Genomic DNA, 16,201 nt, shown 5'->3' on the forward strand with positions numbered 1-16,201 from the left:
CTCACCAAGCAACTGCAGCCCCATGTTATTGGCTTATAGAGGTCGTAGCAATTTTTTTACACCTTAATTTACAATTTGAACTGCAAAGTGCAGTATTTATTTAGATATATATTTTTTTGCAAAACTGCTCTGAAACCTGTAACCACATCCCTTGTTTGAGGAGTTTTCATTTCGAGCCAAAAAAAATCATTGGCTCAGATTGTATCCCGAAAAAAAAATGGTTGGAAGCCGGCTTTTCGCTCTGGTTTTCGTTTTAGTGTTACTCCCTGGATGCAACATAATGTAAAAAAAATAGACCATTGTGTGTCCAAGCCAAGGTTTATACTGGGAGGTATTATTATAATGTATATATTAAAATGGAATGAGTCGATCGGTAGATCATGTATGGTGGGGTAAGGTGTGGGTACTCTAAGCTCTTCCAAGACGTATGAGCAGCGTGGAATAGGTTCTCCAGAGCTCCCTTCACTGGATTTCCTTCCGCAAGCAGCGGTGTGAGTAGGCAATTACAGGGCTGCACATCTCCCTTGCTAAAATTGCGAATGAAATCGACTCGAGTCACCATCTCATTGGCAGATGAGATGCCATGTGGGCGTGCGTGTGGCACCTCGCGGCAGGGTTCATTGCGACCTTCGTGCATCACCCCCACCGAGTGTGTCGCCCACACTCCTCATTAACCACTTCTCACGCCTCACTAATTTCATTTCACTGCAAATTAACTTTTAACTTTTTTTTCATATACAGCATAAAAATATAATCTTCTACTTACTTACATGTGACTTAATCTACTTAGGCTTATGAAGATGTGTATGAGAATGGATACGAAGAGGACTATGGTGCCGGCAGTACCTCCCAGACTAACAGGTATGGGAATACATGTACTTTACTCTTGTGTGTAAGGTGAAAATGCAGTTTACTGGAAGTGTCATACCACTGTTTACCGCATTTTATAATGAAGGGCTCTGGGTTGAAAAGGTGTGATATCAAAAATGTATGATTATTATTGGTATAACATGATCATACAACTAGAATACATGTATATTAAAGTGAAACCTGTGCTGTGAATAAAATGATAAACCAGTCCTAAAATATCTGCATAATTATGTTTTAGAAAAGTGAAAACATATACACAATGTACTTTATATGATTATACAGTACATTCTATAATCATATACAGTACATTCGTGTTGATATGGGATTATTTGGGGGAGGTTCTATCATCTGCAAAAAATGTTGCTTGAATGCAGTGTGGCACGGATTATGGAAGGAAAAGCTGTGTGCGACTCCATTCATCAACAAATAATGTGCGGACTAAGGAGAAGTGCAACTACGTGACTTTAGGTTAAATTAATCTGCAGTAAATTGGTGGATTATAAGGTTATGGGTGTTTCTAAGACCCAATTAGGCAATTTTGTCATAAAGTGAAAATATTTGTAAAACATTTTTACACTTGATATCCAAGTCTCAAAACCTACAAAACATGTCACATTAGCACTCCTAGTTTAATACGTAGACTTTCGAAACCAACATTATGCATAATAATGGTTTTTGGGTTAGATCGCATTAGTATAAATGTGTCATAACCCTCCAGCACCAGACACACCAAATTAGTAAGGGATTTGTCAATTAAACAAAACGCCAATTCGTTACTACTTCAGCTCACCGGTGTGTTGCAGAGTAAACCCACAACATTTACAATTTGAGTACGACGTTTCGCTGGTAATTACATCCAGCATCATCAGGCGATTTGCCAGAATAGCACACCTAGTCTGTGCAGATGCAAAGCTAAAATATAAAAATTGCAGCTTTGCGTTAGCCCCTCTGCCACTGCCACGGATTGCCGTTTTGCGGTCCGCGATACTCTTTCAATCCGTCAAGGTGTGCTATGTATTACAGAAGCAGTCGCGAACCGCCAATAATCCACAAATTTACAGCAAACTTGTGATTATTGTATAGCGGATTGTATTTCTGCCACACGACTGAAGATTGATGCTTAAGCAGTACAGGCAGTTCCTCGACTTAAGTCGGTTCGACTTACGTCGATCCACACTCTCGGCAGGTGGCCATTCGCCACAGCCGCGTTGTTAATCACAGCGGTTGGACTCGCACTTACAGCAATGACGCTGACTCAGGCGCCGGTTCTGCAGACAAACAAACATACGTACGCATGTATGTGTAATGACAGGGTGACACCTGCCAGTCTGTAAGGGAAATTACAGTTATAGCTGCATTACATAATGCCTTATTATGAAGGGGCATATCTAGGGTAAAGGTTAAGGGCAGTGTCAGTCGAGAAGCTCCGGGAACCATCCCGAAGGGTCTCATAGGTTCTAGAAAGGGGTGTGGCCAGAGGTGGAGCTTGGCCACGCCAGGCAGATACGTATAAGGAGCACAGAACCAGAGTTTTGAGGCTGTTAGTGTGGGGTCTGGGTCCTGGTTGCGTCGCTGCCATCGTCATCTCTTCGTCTTCGACCACGTGGCTGTTCTTCCGCAAGACCAGCTCTGTCGCCGCCGCTACGCTCGTCAACCAGCCAGCGTAGCGCAGGACAGAGATGGGCTGCGTGTTTGGACAGCCTAGGTGTAGCCGCGTTACGAAGTGTATCGCCCTGTGTACTCTTAATAAATAAGAAGCCTTCTACTCGACGTGTGTCGGAAGTCGCTCATTACATATGTATGTTAAACATGTTTTGCACCATACATAGCCAACCGTACTAATCGGAGGTGTGGGGGAAGGATGTCACCCAGTTGATCTGCCTCCCGACTTCGCCTTCCGGTGCTAAACCTTCTCTGCATTATTAGCTGATGGAAAAGCATTTATTTATTTATTTAAACCTTAAAAATGGCTGATGAAAGGAAAGGTCAGTGATTTCGTGATGGTGTTGAAAAGAGCATGGCAGAAAGGCCATGACTGTATTCAGTCCAAATAAGCCAGGATTACGAGGAATCAAGGTAATAACTTTTCGTAAGAATATCATTGTATTCTATATATGATTGGTAGTCGATTCAACATGCGATATGTATTCGTATAAAAAAATCTAACTTTCTTCAAATATAAACAATATAATTGTTTCTCTGGGAAAACAGTTCTTGACATACATCGTTTCAACTTGTGGCACCTTTTCTAGGAACATTACCTAACATAACCTGACATATGTCCGAGGACCACCTGTACTTTGAATGTTTTGACATTTTTTTTTCATATGAATGGTTGTCTGGTATGTTCTTATTATACAGTGCTGAAGAATACTGTGACTACAGCTACACCCTTACTTTGGGAGAATACGATGACTTTGGTGAGAATCTGCATTGGCACTTTGACACGGACATTAAAAAGACAATGAATTGAAAGATTTTATTCGAGCTTAAACACCCACATATACAGCACCAATTTTGGTTCGGTGGATTAAAGGGCTAGTGCAGGGGTCAGCAACCAAAATAACAAGAAGAGCCATTTCTTTCCAATTCGGTAAAAAATTCAGTATTTCAAGAGCCGCAATGCATCTGAGTACATACTGTACATACGTACATATCGTCAAGAAGCAGCCCGTAAAGAGCCGCATGCGGCTCCGGAGCCGTAGGTTGCCGACCCCTGGGCTAGTGGAACACTTAGCAGGCACTGCGATGACTCCCGAATATGAATCTGTCCAGCAGAACGAGATGAAACTGAGTGAACAGGTGGGGCGAAGATGTGATCATAGCGTGGTCACCAGGCCTCGCAAAGAAGGATATAATGGCAGTTAATTCAGACTGGCCCAAAATGTTCAGTTTTATTGATGACTAGCTTTTCTACCCGATTTCGCCCGGGACTTGGATTCACCATGCCTTTGTCTCCACCGTGGCGATGTTCACACACCACACCAGTTACTCGTTTGAGGCTGAGTAGACCTAGGGGAGGCCCAGGACCGGTTCAAATAATCACCACCGGTGGTGGCCGTGAGCGGGAATCGAACTCGGGTTGCCGGGTTCGTAGTGCAGTGCGCGAATCACTACGCAGTCGCTGCCCCCCTCCACACACAGGATACAGACAAAGACCCCCCGTTTAGCCTGTGAGACTGGAGGGGGCAAGTGCTGTTAGCGAGCACCTATGAAGGCCGGCACGGCACACGTGGGGTTGGGTGGCCAGCACCACGCCCGGCCGCCTTTGTCCCCCCAGTGGCGATGTTCACACACCAGTTACTCGTTTGAAAGCTGTCTCTGGTGTGGACCAATCAGTTTCAAAGACAATGCATATATTATCAGAGTATGTTTTCTGTTTGCATTCTGACCATAAGTATTGTGGTTAATGCAGACATGATTTCTTGTAAAATGTTTCAGTTTGGTGTTTTAACATCTTAACACCTGTTTTGTTTCCAGAAAAAAAGGGGAAAACCTATTCTCATATTTTGGTACTGGCAAAGGAGGTCCCATGAGGATATAACCTGTTCATGATTATTAATGAGGGGGTAAATATAGTAGTCAATTAATACATTCACAGTGGGGAGAGGGAGAGCAGTGGTACCCTGGTTATTACACTGCGTTCTGAACCCCACGGTGACCTAAGTTTCATTGCTGACCATGGCTAACATCAGTGGAGAGCATTATCTGAACAATACCTGGCCCCCTCCTGTCCCCTCAACCAATTAACACTGACCAGCAAGGTGAAGTGTCATAACAATTCCCCCATAGCTGAACTCGTGTGGGAGGGGCCTTCCAGAAGTGGATCGACAAGGGGTTCGGCCCAAATACATCGCATGCAGTTATGCCGTGGATTGAATTTAATATGTTACGATTATAAATCCAACACTGCATATTCCATTTAGGTGGCACGTTCCGTGTGCAATAATCTGATTTTTTTTTAGATGACATATTCAGTGAATTACGTGACATTGTTGATTTGTTCATATGGAACTGGTATGCATTTGAGATGATACGTTGTTTTCAATCGTAACAGTCGTACTCACACTGGTCAACAATATTATGTTTGCTTGCTTGCTTGCTTCAGACCGTGGAAATTTTTCGGTCGTTTTTATACCCACTTCCCGTGATCCAATCGAGCTGCCATTTTGCACACAGATTCGTTGTGCGTGACAATGCATTTTAGTGAGAAAAAAAAATTCCTAAATTTTACACTGTTTAGGGAAAATGTTTTAAATATTTAATTACCAATTGTTTAATGCTGCCAGACAATCATCTGACCCATAGGTGGCAGCCATCTCAAGCCAGAGGACGAGATGACTCTAGCCGCCCCGATGCCACGCATATAAAGTATTTATAGTGAAAAATTTTGTTTTTACGGGTTTACTTGTTATGCTATCGGCATACCCCATTTACATTGATTTTACCCGAAATTAACTCTGTCACTTATGATTGCAAGTTGTTGCGAGTCAGTGACTGCTTTAGTGTTAAAATATGGTGCTGTATTATTAGGATAGTGTGTTTATAATATCATATTATGTAGATATCCACATTTATTTAATATTTTCCTTCTGCAGTTTTTGTTGAGAATGCAATATTTGATATCTAAAAAACCTGATGTGATAGACAAAAACTGATGCCAGATTTGGAATCAGCACCCCAAAATTACCTTTAAACCGTTGCAATACCTTATGCCAGAAAAAGTGTGTTGACCAGTGTTATGCTCCAAATGTAATGCTTATATGAACATTTTAATTATACATTTCGAAGCCCATGCTTACAGCATTTAATTGTTTATATGTTCACTCTGCTATGCATGCACATTGCAACTCATGAAATAGAATACCGTGACCTTTTCCCACATTGCTTTGCAGAGTTTAAACTGTTGTGACATCTTGGACCATGTTATTTGATATTTTAGTACAAATCTGCACCTTCATTTTTGGCCCATTAGTGAAAGGGGGGATGTGTTCCCTATAACAGCTCAAAGCACAACATGCGTCAGAAGCAGCGCTTTACTTGTGCTGATGAAGCATATTAACAAGTGAAACCAGCACATAAAGGCTTTGCTGCCGTAAAGCGGATGTGCCTTCAGTCTGGTAAAAGCTAGTGACTGAAGTTCAGGCTCCTGTGCACATAGCGTGCAAATTTAAAACCCGGTCAGACATTATTTCTGCTTATATAAGCCTCCGGGGTTGATTAAATGATTACTAACTTGTGAAATCTAAAATTAGCATTGTATAAATAGACTGGCCCTTGCCATTTCCATGATTGGATCAAGGTCACCAACATAAATATGTATTGGTCAAAGCTTCTATGAGAAAGTAGACCATTCTGCTTCAGACATAGACACCTATAAATAATTAGAATCGGAAAGAAGGCTGATAAAACATTGTCAGCACATCAACAAATTGTTCCGGGAGAATGAAGCGCACGTCAGTTTTCGAAAAAAAAATCCCACTTCTTCTATCAACCATTCATTGAACAACGCATCATTTACTCGCCACGCTTCCACGTTCATTCTGTATTGTAACGTGTACAGGACCAAGCGATCACATAGCCCTAACGTTGAGTCGGTCGTCGTTGTTGCTGTAGGTCAAAATGGGTGGTCCAATACCAATGGCCTCCTCAAAGCAGCGCCAGTGTGGAGCATGAAGGGCGCCAACAGGGAACACCCCTATGGTATCTATTGACATCTTGTTTGTTGTGCACTGAATATTTGTCTGCTGTTCTAGACTTCATCGCGTGTCATTTTCAAAACGTAGTGTTAGACTTTGTGGCTGTAATGCTGACGCACACATTTCGCGTACTTTGCTACGAATTGGTGTACATTTTGCATTTTGCGTGCGCCAAATTTTGTTACAGCTACCGCTTGTCTGTAGTGAAATAATTAAACCTATACGTCTATGGTATGTAGTTTGTCGGATGAATAAGTACGATCATGAGCAATTTAACAACTTTTTAAAACGCAAGCTGTCTGTAAACCTTATTTGTTTTAAGGTGTATTCTAATTATGGCAAGCATGAAGATCTAATAATTTTTAAACAATTACACTAAGTAAATACCAGTTTTGTTTTCATACTTAAATAGATGCAATTTAAAAGCAAAGGCAAATGTTATTTATGGCACAATTTATGTTCAATATAAAGTAAGTACCCTGCTATCAATAATGATTAAATGCGAATTAAAGTAAGATAATTTTTGTACATAATTTACATTTGAATCGTAATCTATAATGCTGAATTAATCATATTTGCTTAAATCGATCGCATAAAATGTTATTGTATGAATAAAAGTAATCTTATTACGTAGTTCTGTGTGCTGTTTTAAATATATCGGTTAATACTTTAATCTTATAAGTGACGTAAACACTTTGCTTTGAAACATTGCAAAATAATTGCGTTCAGAGCATCGCACTGGTCTATTGACTAACGGTTGTATTATTGCACAGTATATGAAATTCACGGAAAATTATATCGCAGCCTAACTGCCGTTGCACTCGACGGTTTATTCAAAATGTAAACTTCACCTGCAAGTAATCCAACTTTAACGCTGTGCTAAAACGAAGTTACCTTTGTGTTGTCTCAACGCTAGTTAACCCCCCTCGTACATATCTATAGGCAGGCGCGTTTGATTAATCCATGCTGATTCGAATGAGAATTTAGGGGATTTCAAAGGATCTCTAAAGCAATAAGCACCTCAGCAATAGAAGGTAACCCTAATACTTTGTCTTAATCGCATAAAACTTCATAATTTTTGTTAATTGATTTGTAAAAAAAAAACATTAATTACGAGATGCACTAAGAAAATGTAACTTGATATTTCAACAGGAAGAGTCTTAATACCAGTGGTACTAATTTAAAGGTAATACAAACTAAAAGCAACTTAATACATGCCATGGTAAATGTTAATATTCCAGCGAGCATGAAATATAATACACTTGTTTATAATGCTACTATCTTAAAATATATCTTTAAAATGGATCACAGTATAATTTGTATTAATACAAATCTAATGAATGCAATTCATACCAATGCACTGCTGCAGAATGTTTACAATTTGTTGTGATCTTACGTCGAAAATAATGATTACATGATACGACAGATGGGTTTACATAGATAATATGTGATAGTCATTGTTCTTTAGAATACTGGCAATAATGTGCTTAAATGTTTGCGAAATAATTGAATGTTGTGCCGAGTTTTAATTTTGCACTTTTTCTTGCTTTAGGAGAACGATAGTACTGTTGTACCCAGGTGCAAACTACTTGGTAGGTAAGTCTCTTATAAAGCAAATTTTTGCATCCCTCTGAAGTCGTGACTAAATAGATATGCTTTACATTTAAGAAAACTGAATGCATCTACGCATTTATGAACATGATCACACCTCATTCAGTCACAGAAACAGGGCATGGATGGAATGTTTTCCATCTGTACGGGTCATTTAGCATTGCCGTGTGTGAAGGGACATTGTGTTAGACTTGGTTAAAGTGAAACATTTATAGACTGATAAGCCCACAGTAAGTTACTTTGTTGAAAAGAGTTTTCATCGTAAGAGATGCAACCTCCATAAACAGCAAGGGTGAGGGTGGGCGTGCCAAATGTATGCTATGTGTGCACAGTGTAACTTCAGTCATTATCATTAAACACCTGTCACATTCCATAGTTGAATAGAAATAAATGCTTAAAACTAATCAACCAGTATCTCAACTGAAGTTTCATTGCTGCGTGTCGATTATTAGTAAACGCACAAGTCTATTACCACGTTGCTTTAAAGTTGGCGAGCTGTTTTTGGCATGTCCCATTACTACCAACACTAGTTCTGCTTGATTCACGATGCAATTAATTGTTGATTGGGTTATTGAGACCTTAGAAAGTACCTTATAATGTTGGCTGAGAAGACCCCTTATCCACCAAATCACCCACAATGTTTATAGGATTGTCCAAGGAGCGTGATGGATGCACTGACACTGTTATAAGTAATTTATCCCAACTTATGTTATTTACTATGCTGTCACATGCATGTAATGCCTTTTAAATATTTACTGCCTATCTTGTCCTGTAATGGCATGTGACCCCATGCTTCTACTGTGACCGCACAATAAATTATATGCTGCATTTCATTTGTGTCCCTGGACACGATATTTGACGTAAATAATATTCCAGTAAGGTGGACAAATGTAGAGCTGAATTTATGACATGATTCTCTTGATGTGATTTTTTTCCATTGTTTCAAAAGGGAGCCCGAACACTGTTCACATGGAAAACCTGAATATACCATTCTCATAGACTGCATCAATATATAAATGTCATTGACCTTTGTTCTCTGTTCATTCCTACATTTATTACAATATACATAATCATTTAGTACATTCTGGAAAGCTGAGGAAATATTTATATATTTTGGGAAACAAAACACTTGTTACGAGTCACTGGCGGGCTTTGAAATTAATTGCTAATATGTTTAAATATTTAGAATGATTTTTTGAAGTGTTTAATGTACGTTTGTACGTGTGTGTGATCATTATGTTATGTTTGTAAGTTAAAATGTGAACTTATACAGATTGTTTGCTGTCTTTCAGGTGAACATTGCGAATAGAGCACCGGCCACCCAACTATTCACGTTGGATTTCGTTTAAATGTTAATTTGTTTTTACCTTTTAGCTATACAACTTTACTTAACATCCTCTTGGTCTCTTAACAATTTATAAAATCAATTATTTATATAATAAACAATATTGGCAAGAATCGACCGATGTGTGTGCGAGTTTTTTCGTGCCTTTTCCTATGCGTGTCTTTTAATAAGCTTGTTTTTTTTACAACTATAAAAATTATTGAAACGTTTTGTTACCTTGATCTTTAATAAAAAAAATCAGAGATTTAAACTAAACTTTTTTTATTTTACCAGGTGAGGCCCATTGAACTATAGATCTCTTTTCCAGAAGTGACCTGGCCACAAATGAAAGCGCAACAAAGTGGATTATCATGTGGAGAGTTATGGAAGCCAAGTGGAGGGTAAAAACCGGAGGACCCGGAGAAAAATCCATGCAACCACAGGGAGATCATACAAACACCAAATATACAGGCGTCGGGGTAGGGATCATACCCATGACCCCATGTATACCAGGCGATGGAATTAACATTTCTGTTTAATTTTTTTCCCTGAATGACCGTTACTATGTTCCATATATATATCCATATTATATAGCACAGCACGTCTTGACCTGTGTGTTTGTGTGCTACCCAGATTATGATACTTCAGTCGCGATATCACATTAATGTTATGAAATCAAGGAAACTCCCCTCACTGCGAAAATGAAAACCTGTAGCAAAGTATTACAATTCACACATCTGTCAGTAGTAGTTACCTAATTGTTATGAACTCTCTGGGTACTTTAAATACAATTGCACCTTTCCTTCAGCTGCAAATTATGTCAGTGAGTGCCTCTAGCTATTTCACAGAAGCAATAGTGAATGCTTTAAAGAGCATTGTTATTTAATGTAGCAGTTATTGATTCAATGTGTAATGATTAAACATGTGTGCCAACTCAAGAGTGGGATGGATAACAAAGCCGCATACAACGTGTTACATTCAAAAAGCAATACTATATGGGTTAAATGTTTAGTGTTTTGTCAATTCATGCCATACCGAACGTTGGGAGTCGTTAGTCCATACTTCACGATACTGGTCAGTGCCGGCTAGTAAAGGGGGTGGAAGGGAGGGTGGCGTCAACACAGATTCGGATAACATTTTTTGTTAATGTTAGATTTGGCCGGGAATTAAACATGCAGTTGTGGTGTTTGCACTGCATTACAGCTCTCCCCTTGAGGGCAACGTTACCTAAACAAATTACGTTGGTGATGCTGATGCATTGACAGTGGTACATAGGCAAAAACAACAACAAAAACTACAACACAGTGGTCAATAAGACTGCCTTAAAATAAAACAATAGCTGACGTTTTGGGCAATGACCCATCTTCTGAACATGTTAATTGATTTATGTGTTAAATTTCAATGTATCGTTCTTTGAAGAAGGATCATTGCAATTGCCTGACACGTTGCCAAAAAAGTATATATTTCAAGTCAGTGTTATTGACCAATGTGTTCAGTTTTTAATATTACATATGCTCACCGTTGCTTATACTATCAAACGCATTCTTATACAGACAATTGGAAGGTAAACCGATAGTAAATATATTCATTGAGTTAATAATTCCATATTACGTCATACAATTCCCACGAGGATCTGCGTTTTATGAGAGAACGTTCAGCATCACATCACCAGCAGTGTCCTAAGTAAAGAGTACAAACGCTGCATTAAGCTATTTACATTTCATAACCTGACCACTGCATAACAATGAACAAAAGATGACAAACAGCTGTCGGAGGCATTATTATTATTATGAAACCTTCTGCTCTAATGCCTGCGGTGTTACGAGAGCCGGAGATAATGCAGTTGGTCACATTTCATTAGACGGCTGGGAAATGCGAATAACTGCAGAGGTGATAATGTGCTTCACACTAATCAACCTGCGTTCATGGAAGGCAGATTTGGAGGATGGTGCCACGCTAAGAGTGCAGGGAGTTCAAATCCCTCTGTTCCTCAGATCTCATTTGCCAAAAATATATTATCTGAATGTGTTTCCACTTGGAAAAAAATATAACATTATCCAAGCACACTACAAAGTTGTGAGAAGTAACATTATTATGATTCATTATTGAATCAATAGCTTAACTTGCCCGTGAAATGTCACAGTTTAGCTCCCCACTCACGGCTCAAGACCCTGCTTGGTCCTTCCGTACGGTTGATTAACTGCGCCTTAAACGAAAATACCTCTTATATGTGCCCCGATTATCAGCAACTACTTTAGCCACAGCATCTGTATAGCAGTGTCTGCAAAAAACACGTGCAGCCCTGTTCTTTTATTATCAGAGCATGTTTATATTACCAGAGCATCCATAATACAGTTTTCTTTTTGGGTTATATCGTGTAATTATGTGTTGTTAAACCCGCCACCACCCGACACAGCTAATTAGTAAGGTTTGTCACGTAAAACAGAACATGCCGATGCGTTACTAGTACAGCACACCGGTGTGTTGGAGAGCAAAGCCACAACATTTACAATCTGAATACAACGTTTCGCCAGTAATTACAACTAGCTTCATCAGGCGACAGCCAAATCTAACGACAGCTAAATCTGGTGTGCTGTACTAGTAACGATGTTGCATGTTATTTTACGTGACGAACCTTACTAATTGGCTGTGTCGGGTGGTGGCAGGTTGAACGACACATTTCTATATTCACACGATCTAACCCAAAAAACCTGTATTCTGGATATTAGTCGTGAAAGCCTACGTGTTAAACTTATCAGAGCATGTTTTATTTGCATGTTCACCACAAGTACGTGTGGTTAATGCAGACATTATTCCTTGCAAAACGTTTTTATTTGGTTTTGAACATCTTAACACCTGTTTTATTGCCAGAAAGGGTAAAACCTATTCCTATTTTTTCATACCTGTTCTTCCTATCCGTTTTGATTACGCTCGGGTTTTCCTACCCCTGCATTGTGGCTTTGCGGCTGCTGCTCCCTGAAGGGTATTTGTCCATTCCTTAGCACTCGAATATGACATTTAAACACCCAGCGCACGCACACAGCTATTGTATGTGCCCATGCACACGCAGCGAACGGATGGCATTCATTGCACAGGGCAATGCACATGCTGTGCATTGTACACTGCATGCTTCAGTCCAGTGGCGGCTCCTGCAAAATCTCTCAGGGGGGGCAAATGTCTGGATGATTGATAAGGATAAGGTCCACCCATGCAATGGATAAATTAACAGCTTAAGCATGTAAAGGCAACTTCACTTCTTTAATATTAATGAAAAATAAAGTGACTCTTACAATACATCTTGTTTGTTTATATACTCACTATTAAAACAAACCACTCAAGTTTATTTTATTAAAGATTCCACTAGGTAGCGATAAATTATATTGTTGGATGAAACGTGCTTACGTATGATGACGTAAGCACGTATGATGACGTAAGCACGTTTGGGCTTGCCCTCCCGGAAGCCATAGAGAATGCATTGGAGCGCACCCGTTCGAAAAAAAACATCTTTGAATGTAAGTCTATGGGGCCACTCGGGGCGATTCTCAGCCGGAGTGAAATCGCCCCAAAAGAGGCGGTACTCCACAGAACGTGACATGACGCTGATTGGACTATATCCAGAGGCTGACAGTGACGGCTAGCGTGACTCTGTGGTTGAATGACATTGGTGGTGCGTCGCCCAATCGCCCTAATGAAGAAACCGCCCCTGCTTCAGTCGCTTCTTAAACACTCTTCCTCTTAACCGCATCTTTTGTTGCGGATAATTTTGAGCCGCGTGGCAAATTCTTTCTGTAATTCACGGGTTGTCCAAGGGTATTGACCAGTATGCGATTTGTAAAATTACATCAGAATCCTATTCACAATTATTTTTTTTTTTTGCAGATAAGGCATTCAATGACATTCATATTCTTATCTGCACTTATCCACAGTTATTTCTCGTGGATATGCAGGGTAAATATCGTGGATAATAGGATCAACAATGTTCTTTCACATCATTATGGATAAGAAGAGATCTGCTGTATGTCTGTCCAGCTCAGACTGGCTCTTTTGAAGCAATGGCACACAGGTAACATTGATGCAGGTGAAGGAAGCAATAGTACAATTGTAAAAAATTTAAGCGGGTAGTGTTGATCAAAAACCCACCTGTCATTGTTGTTTTTTGTACTTCGTCATTGTCTATGACAACGCTTTCCATTGCAAATGTACTGAAGATGGTGAGGTCTATATAACCTCATTTAAGCCTTTCACGGAGCAGATGGATGGATGATTGAACAACCAATACATTTAAATATGGATTATGAATTCATATTATACTCCATGTATATTCCGAACAGATTCCAAGGTTAAGCGTATCTATAATCCAAAGGGTTAATATGCTCAGACAGAGAGAAAAAACGCTTCATTATGTAGATAAGTCTTTCCCAATATTATTACTGTTTAACTGCCGTCAATTTGCATTCAAGACGTGCCCCCTATTTAGACTGTATTTTACTTAGGTTGACTTACTTATGTGTAAGATAAGATACAGTATTCTAGTTTTTAAAGAAAAACTGTTTTTTTTTCTCTTTATTTCCATAAATACCTACAACTCAACCAAATTGAAATTCACCAGAAATGCTCGAATGTATTTTTCTGAGCGAGATGGAACGCCATATATGAATAATGGCAGTTTCACGCCTTAATGTGACGTTGAAGGCTATACTTTTCATCGGACAAAAAGAGTCCGAAAAAGCACTTCTACCCTACTCCTGTAATCTAACATTAACTATTAATCCCAACTTGTCTGCAATCCCATCGTCAAGTGAACAGCAGTTACCATTAATTGTTTTGCTATGTCTGTATGCTGTCAAACACTTGCACGTGGGTATTATTAGCCACATGCTCTATGTATGCTGCCCCGGTGATTTGAGAGCTAATTGTATGTAATTAGGGACACTTTCCTACTGCGCTTGCTGGGGCACAACCACGTATTTTGCATAATTTATTCGGTCCAGGCAATTATAAAAAAAATGTATCAATGGAAAACCGGGGAAATAGGGGTGACACATTACGGAGAAATGCGAGTGACTATAAATATTAACACTCAAGTTGGGTTCAATTGGACAATGCTTGCCACCAATGGCGGAGCGAAGATTTTCAGGTAGGGGGGGGGCAACGCCTCCAGCAAATAAAAATGATCGGAGTTGTTAGTAAGGACTTGTCCTTTGCTTTTTATTCGATGTGTGTGCGGCGATGGCGCAGCCATCGATCGAGGGTTGAATTCGAACCGTGTGTGATCGGCATCGCGCTCGCTGAAGGTATGCCTTCAGGGAAGTCGTGTACTGTATACGCAACTGCGCACAATTCGGAGTCACTTATAACTGCTTTGCCGTTACTTATTGCCAATTATGGACGCAGACTATTGTCCTATCATCTCATAGAGTCCCTGGCACATAATAATATGCTACACAGTGGCAGTGTGGGGCGCAAAATTATGATGTATTACTAATAAACCCCAATGATCCGATCGAAATTAGGTATTTCGATCGGATCATCGGGGGGGCACGTGCCACCATACCCCCTCCCCACTGGCTCCGCCAGTGCTAGGCCACGATAGTTTGAATCTCATCAACCCACGCAAGAGGTGGCAAATGACTGAAGTGCTGGCCCATACATCCGACAGGGACAGCAGCGTGTAGAGCAGCAAATAGGACAGGAGCTCCCTTAGCAGCGCATGGCTCAGTGTGTCACTCTAAAGTAAAGTTCTGTATCCAGATGGAAAGCCAGATATGATAAAACCCAGATATATCTGTTCTAATTTTTGAAGTTCGTTAATTCCATGGATTTTAATTTCTAAAAGGGTCTACAAACCCAATGAGGCCACGTAATTCAGTGGCTTCTATGGAGCGTAAACTTACATGGCTACAGCATACACATTATACATATCCTGCGTGTTCTCACATTTGCTCCATATATTGAGCTTTGCTCGTCAACCACACCCGTGTGTGGCTTTACTCGATACGTTGAGAGAATTCAGCAAGCATTTCAGGTTGGCGACCCCTGTTTGGAACGAAAGCATGTATGCAGCCACATTCGTCAGATATCAGATACACATACACATGCTAAGCACGATCATGTTGAGTCAAGTGCTTTTGGCGAGCGCCTATGAAGGCCGCGGTACGGCACACGAGGAGGTGGGTGGCCAGCACCACGCCTGACCACCTTTAACGCCCCAATCGCGATGTTTACACACCGCACCAGGTACTCATTTGAGACTACGTCGACCTAGGTGAGGTCCAACACCGGTTCAGGTGGTTGCCGTGAGCGGGAATTGAACTCATGTCGCCTGGTTCGTAGCACAGCGCACTAACCGCTGCGCCACCGCTCCCCAAATGCGCAACATATATTCATACGGCACACGCACAGCGAAGCCAGGAATAGGAAGACAGAGGGACAAGGAGAGAGACAAGAAGAGAGATACATGGGGTGAGAGACAATAAAGACACGCGGAGAGAGTTAAAGGAAGATATACAATGGGAACCATGAGGACAGATGGGGGACAGACACAAAGAGAGCAACGCAGGGAGAGAGAGAGAGACACTGGGACAAATGGACACAAGTAAATAGAAAATATCAAACGTTATTTGGGTTAGCTCTGTATATAGCCTAATCTAATTCAAGCATATTTTAAACCTTGTTTATAAAACAATTAGGTTAATTT

At 40.3% G+C, this 16,201-nt stretch overlaps 1 protein-coding gene across 9 annotated transcripts in view; it reads left to right on the forward strand.

Moving 5' to 3' along the window:
- The window catches only part of LOC133349211 (KH domain-containing, RNA-binding, signal transduction-associated protein 2-like), a 46,693-nt gene extending 37,062 nt beyond the window's left edge, over positions 1-9,631 (forward strand). For 2 of the 9 annotated variants that reach the window (XM_061562512.1, XM_061562509.1), the window contains exons 7-12: positions 791-861; positions 3,232-3,290; positions 6,487-6,573; positions 7,722-7,755; positions 8,122-8,165; positions 9,473-9,631. In XM_061562512.1, the coding sequence (XP_061418496.1) occupies positions 791-861; positions 3,232-3,290; positions 6,487-6,573; positions 7,722-7,753 (249 nt within the window). In that variant the 3' untranslated portion in view covers positions 7,754-7,755; positions 8,122-8,165; positions 9,473-9,631. Of the gene's footprint in view, positions 1-790; positions 862-3,231; positions 3,291-6,486; positions 7,604-7,721; positions 8,075-8,121; positions 8,166-9,472 lie in introns of those variants that run through there. The other 7 variants (XR_009755915.1, XM_061562510.1, XR_009755913.1 and 4 more) reach the window with 7 other exon arrangements.
- Positions 9,632-16,201: the final 6,570 nt, after the last annotated feature.

This window comes from Lethenteron reissneri, chromosome 29, assembly GCF_015708825.2.
Source record: "Lethenteron reissneri isolate LAM-NWPU_2019-01 chromosome 29, ASM1570882v1, whole genome shotgun sequence".
Taxonomy (NCBI): domain Eukaryota; kingdom Metazoa; phylum Chordata; class Hyperoartia; order Petromyzontiformes; family Petromyzontidae; genus Lethenteron; species Lethenteron reissneri.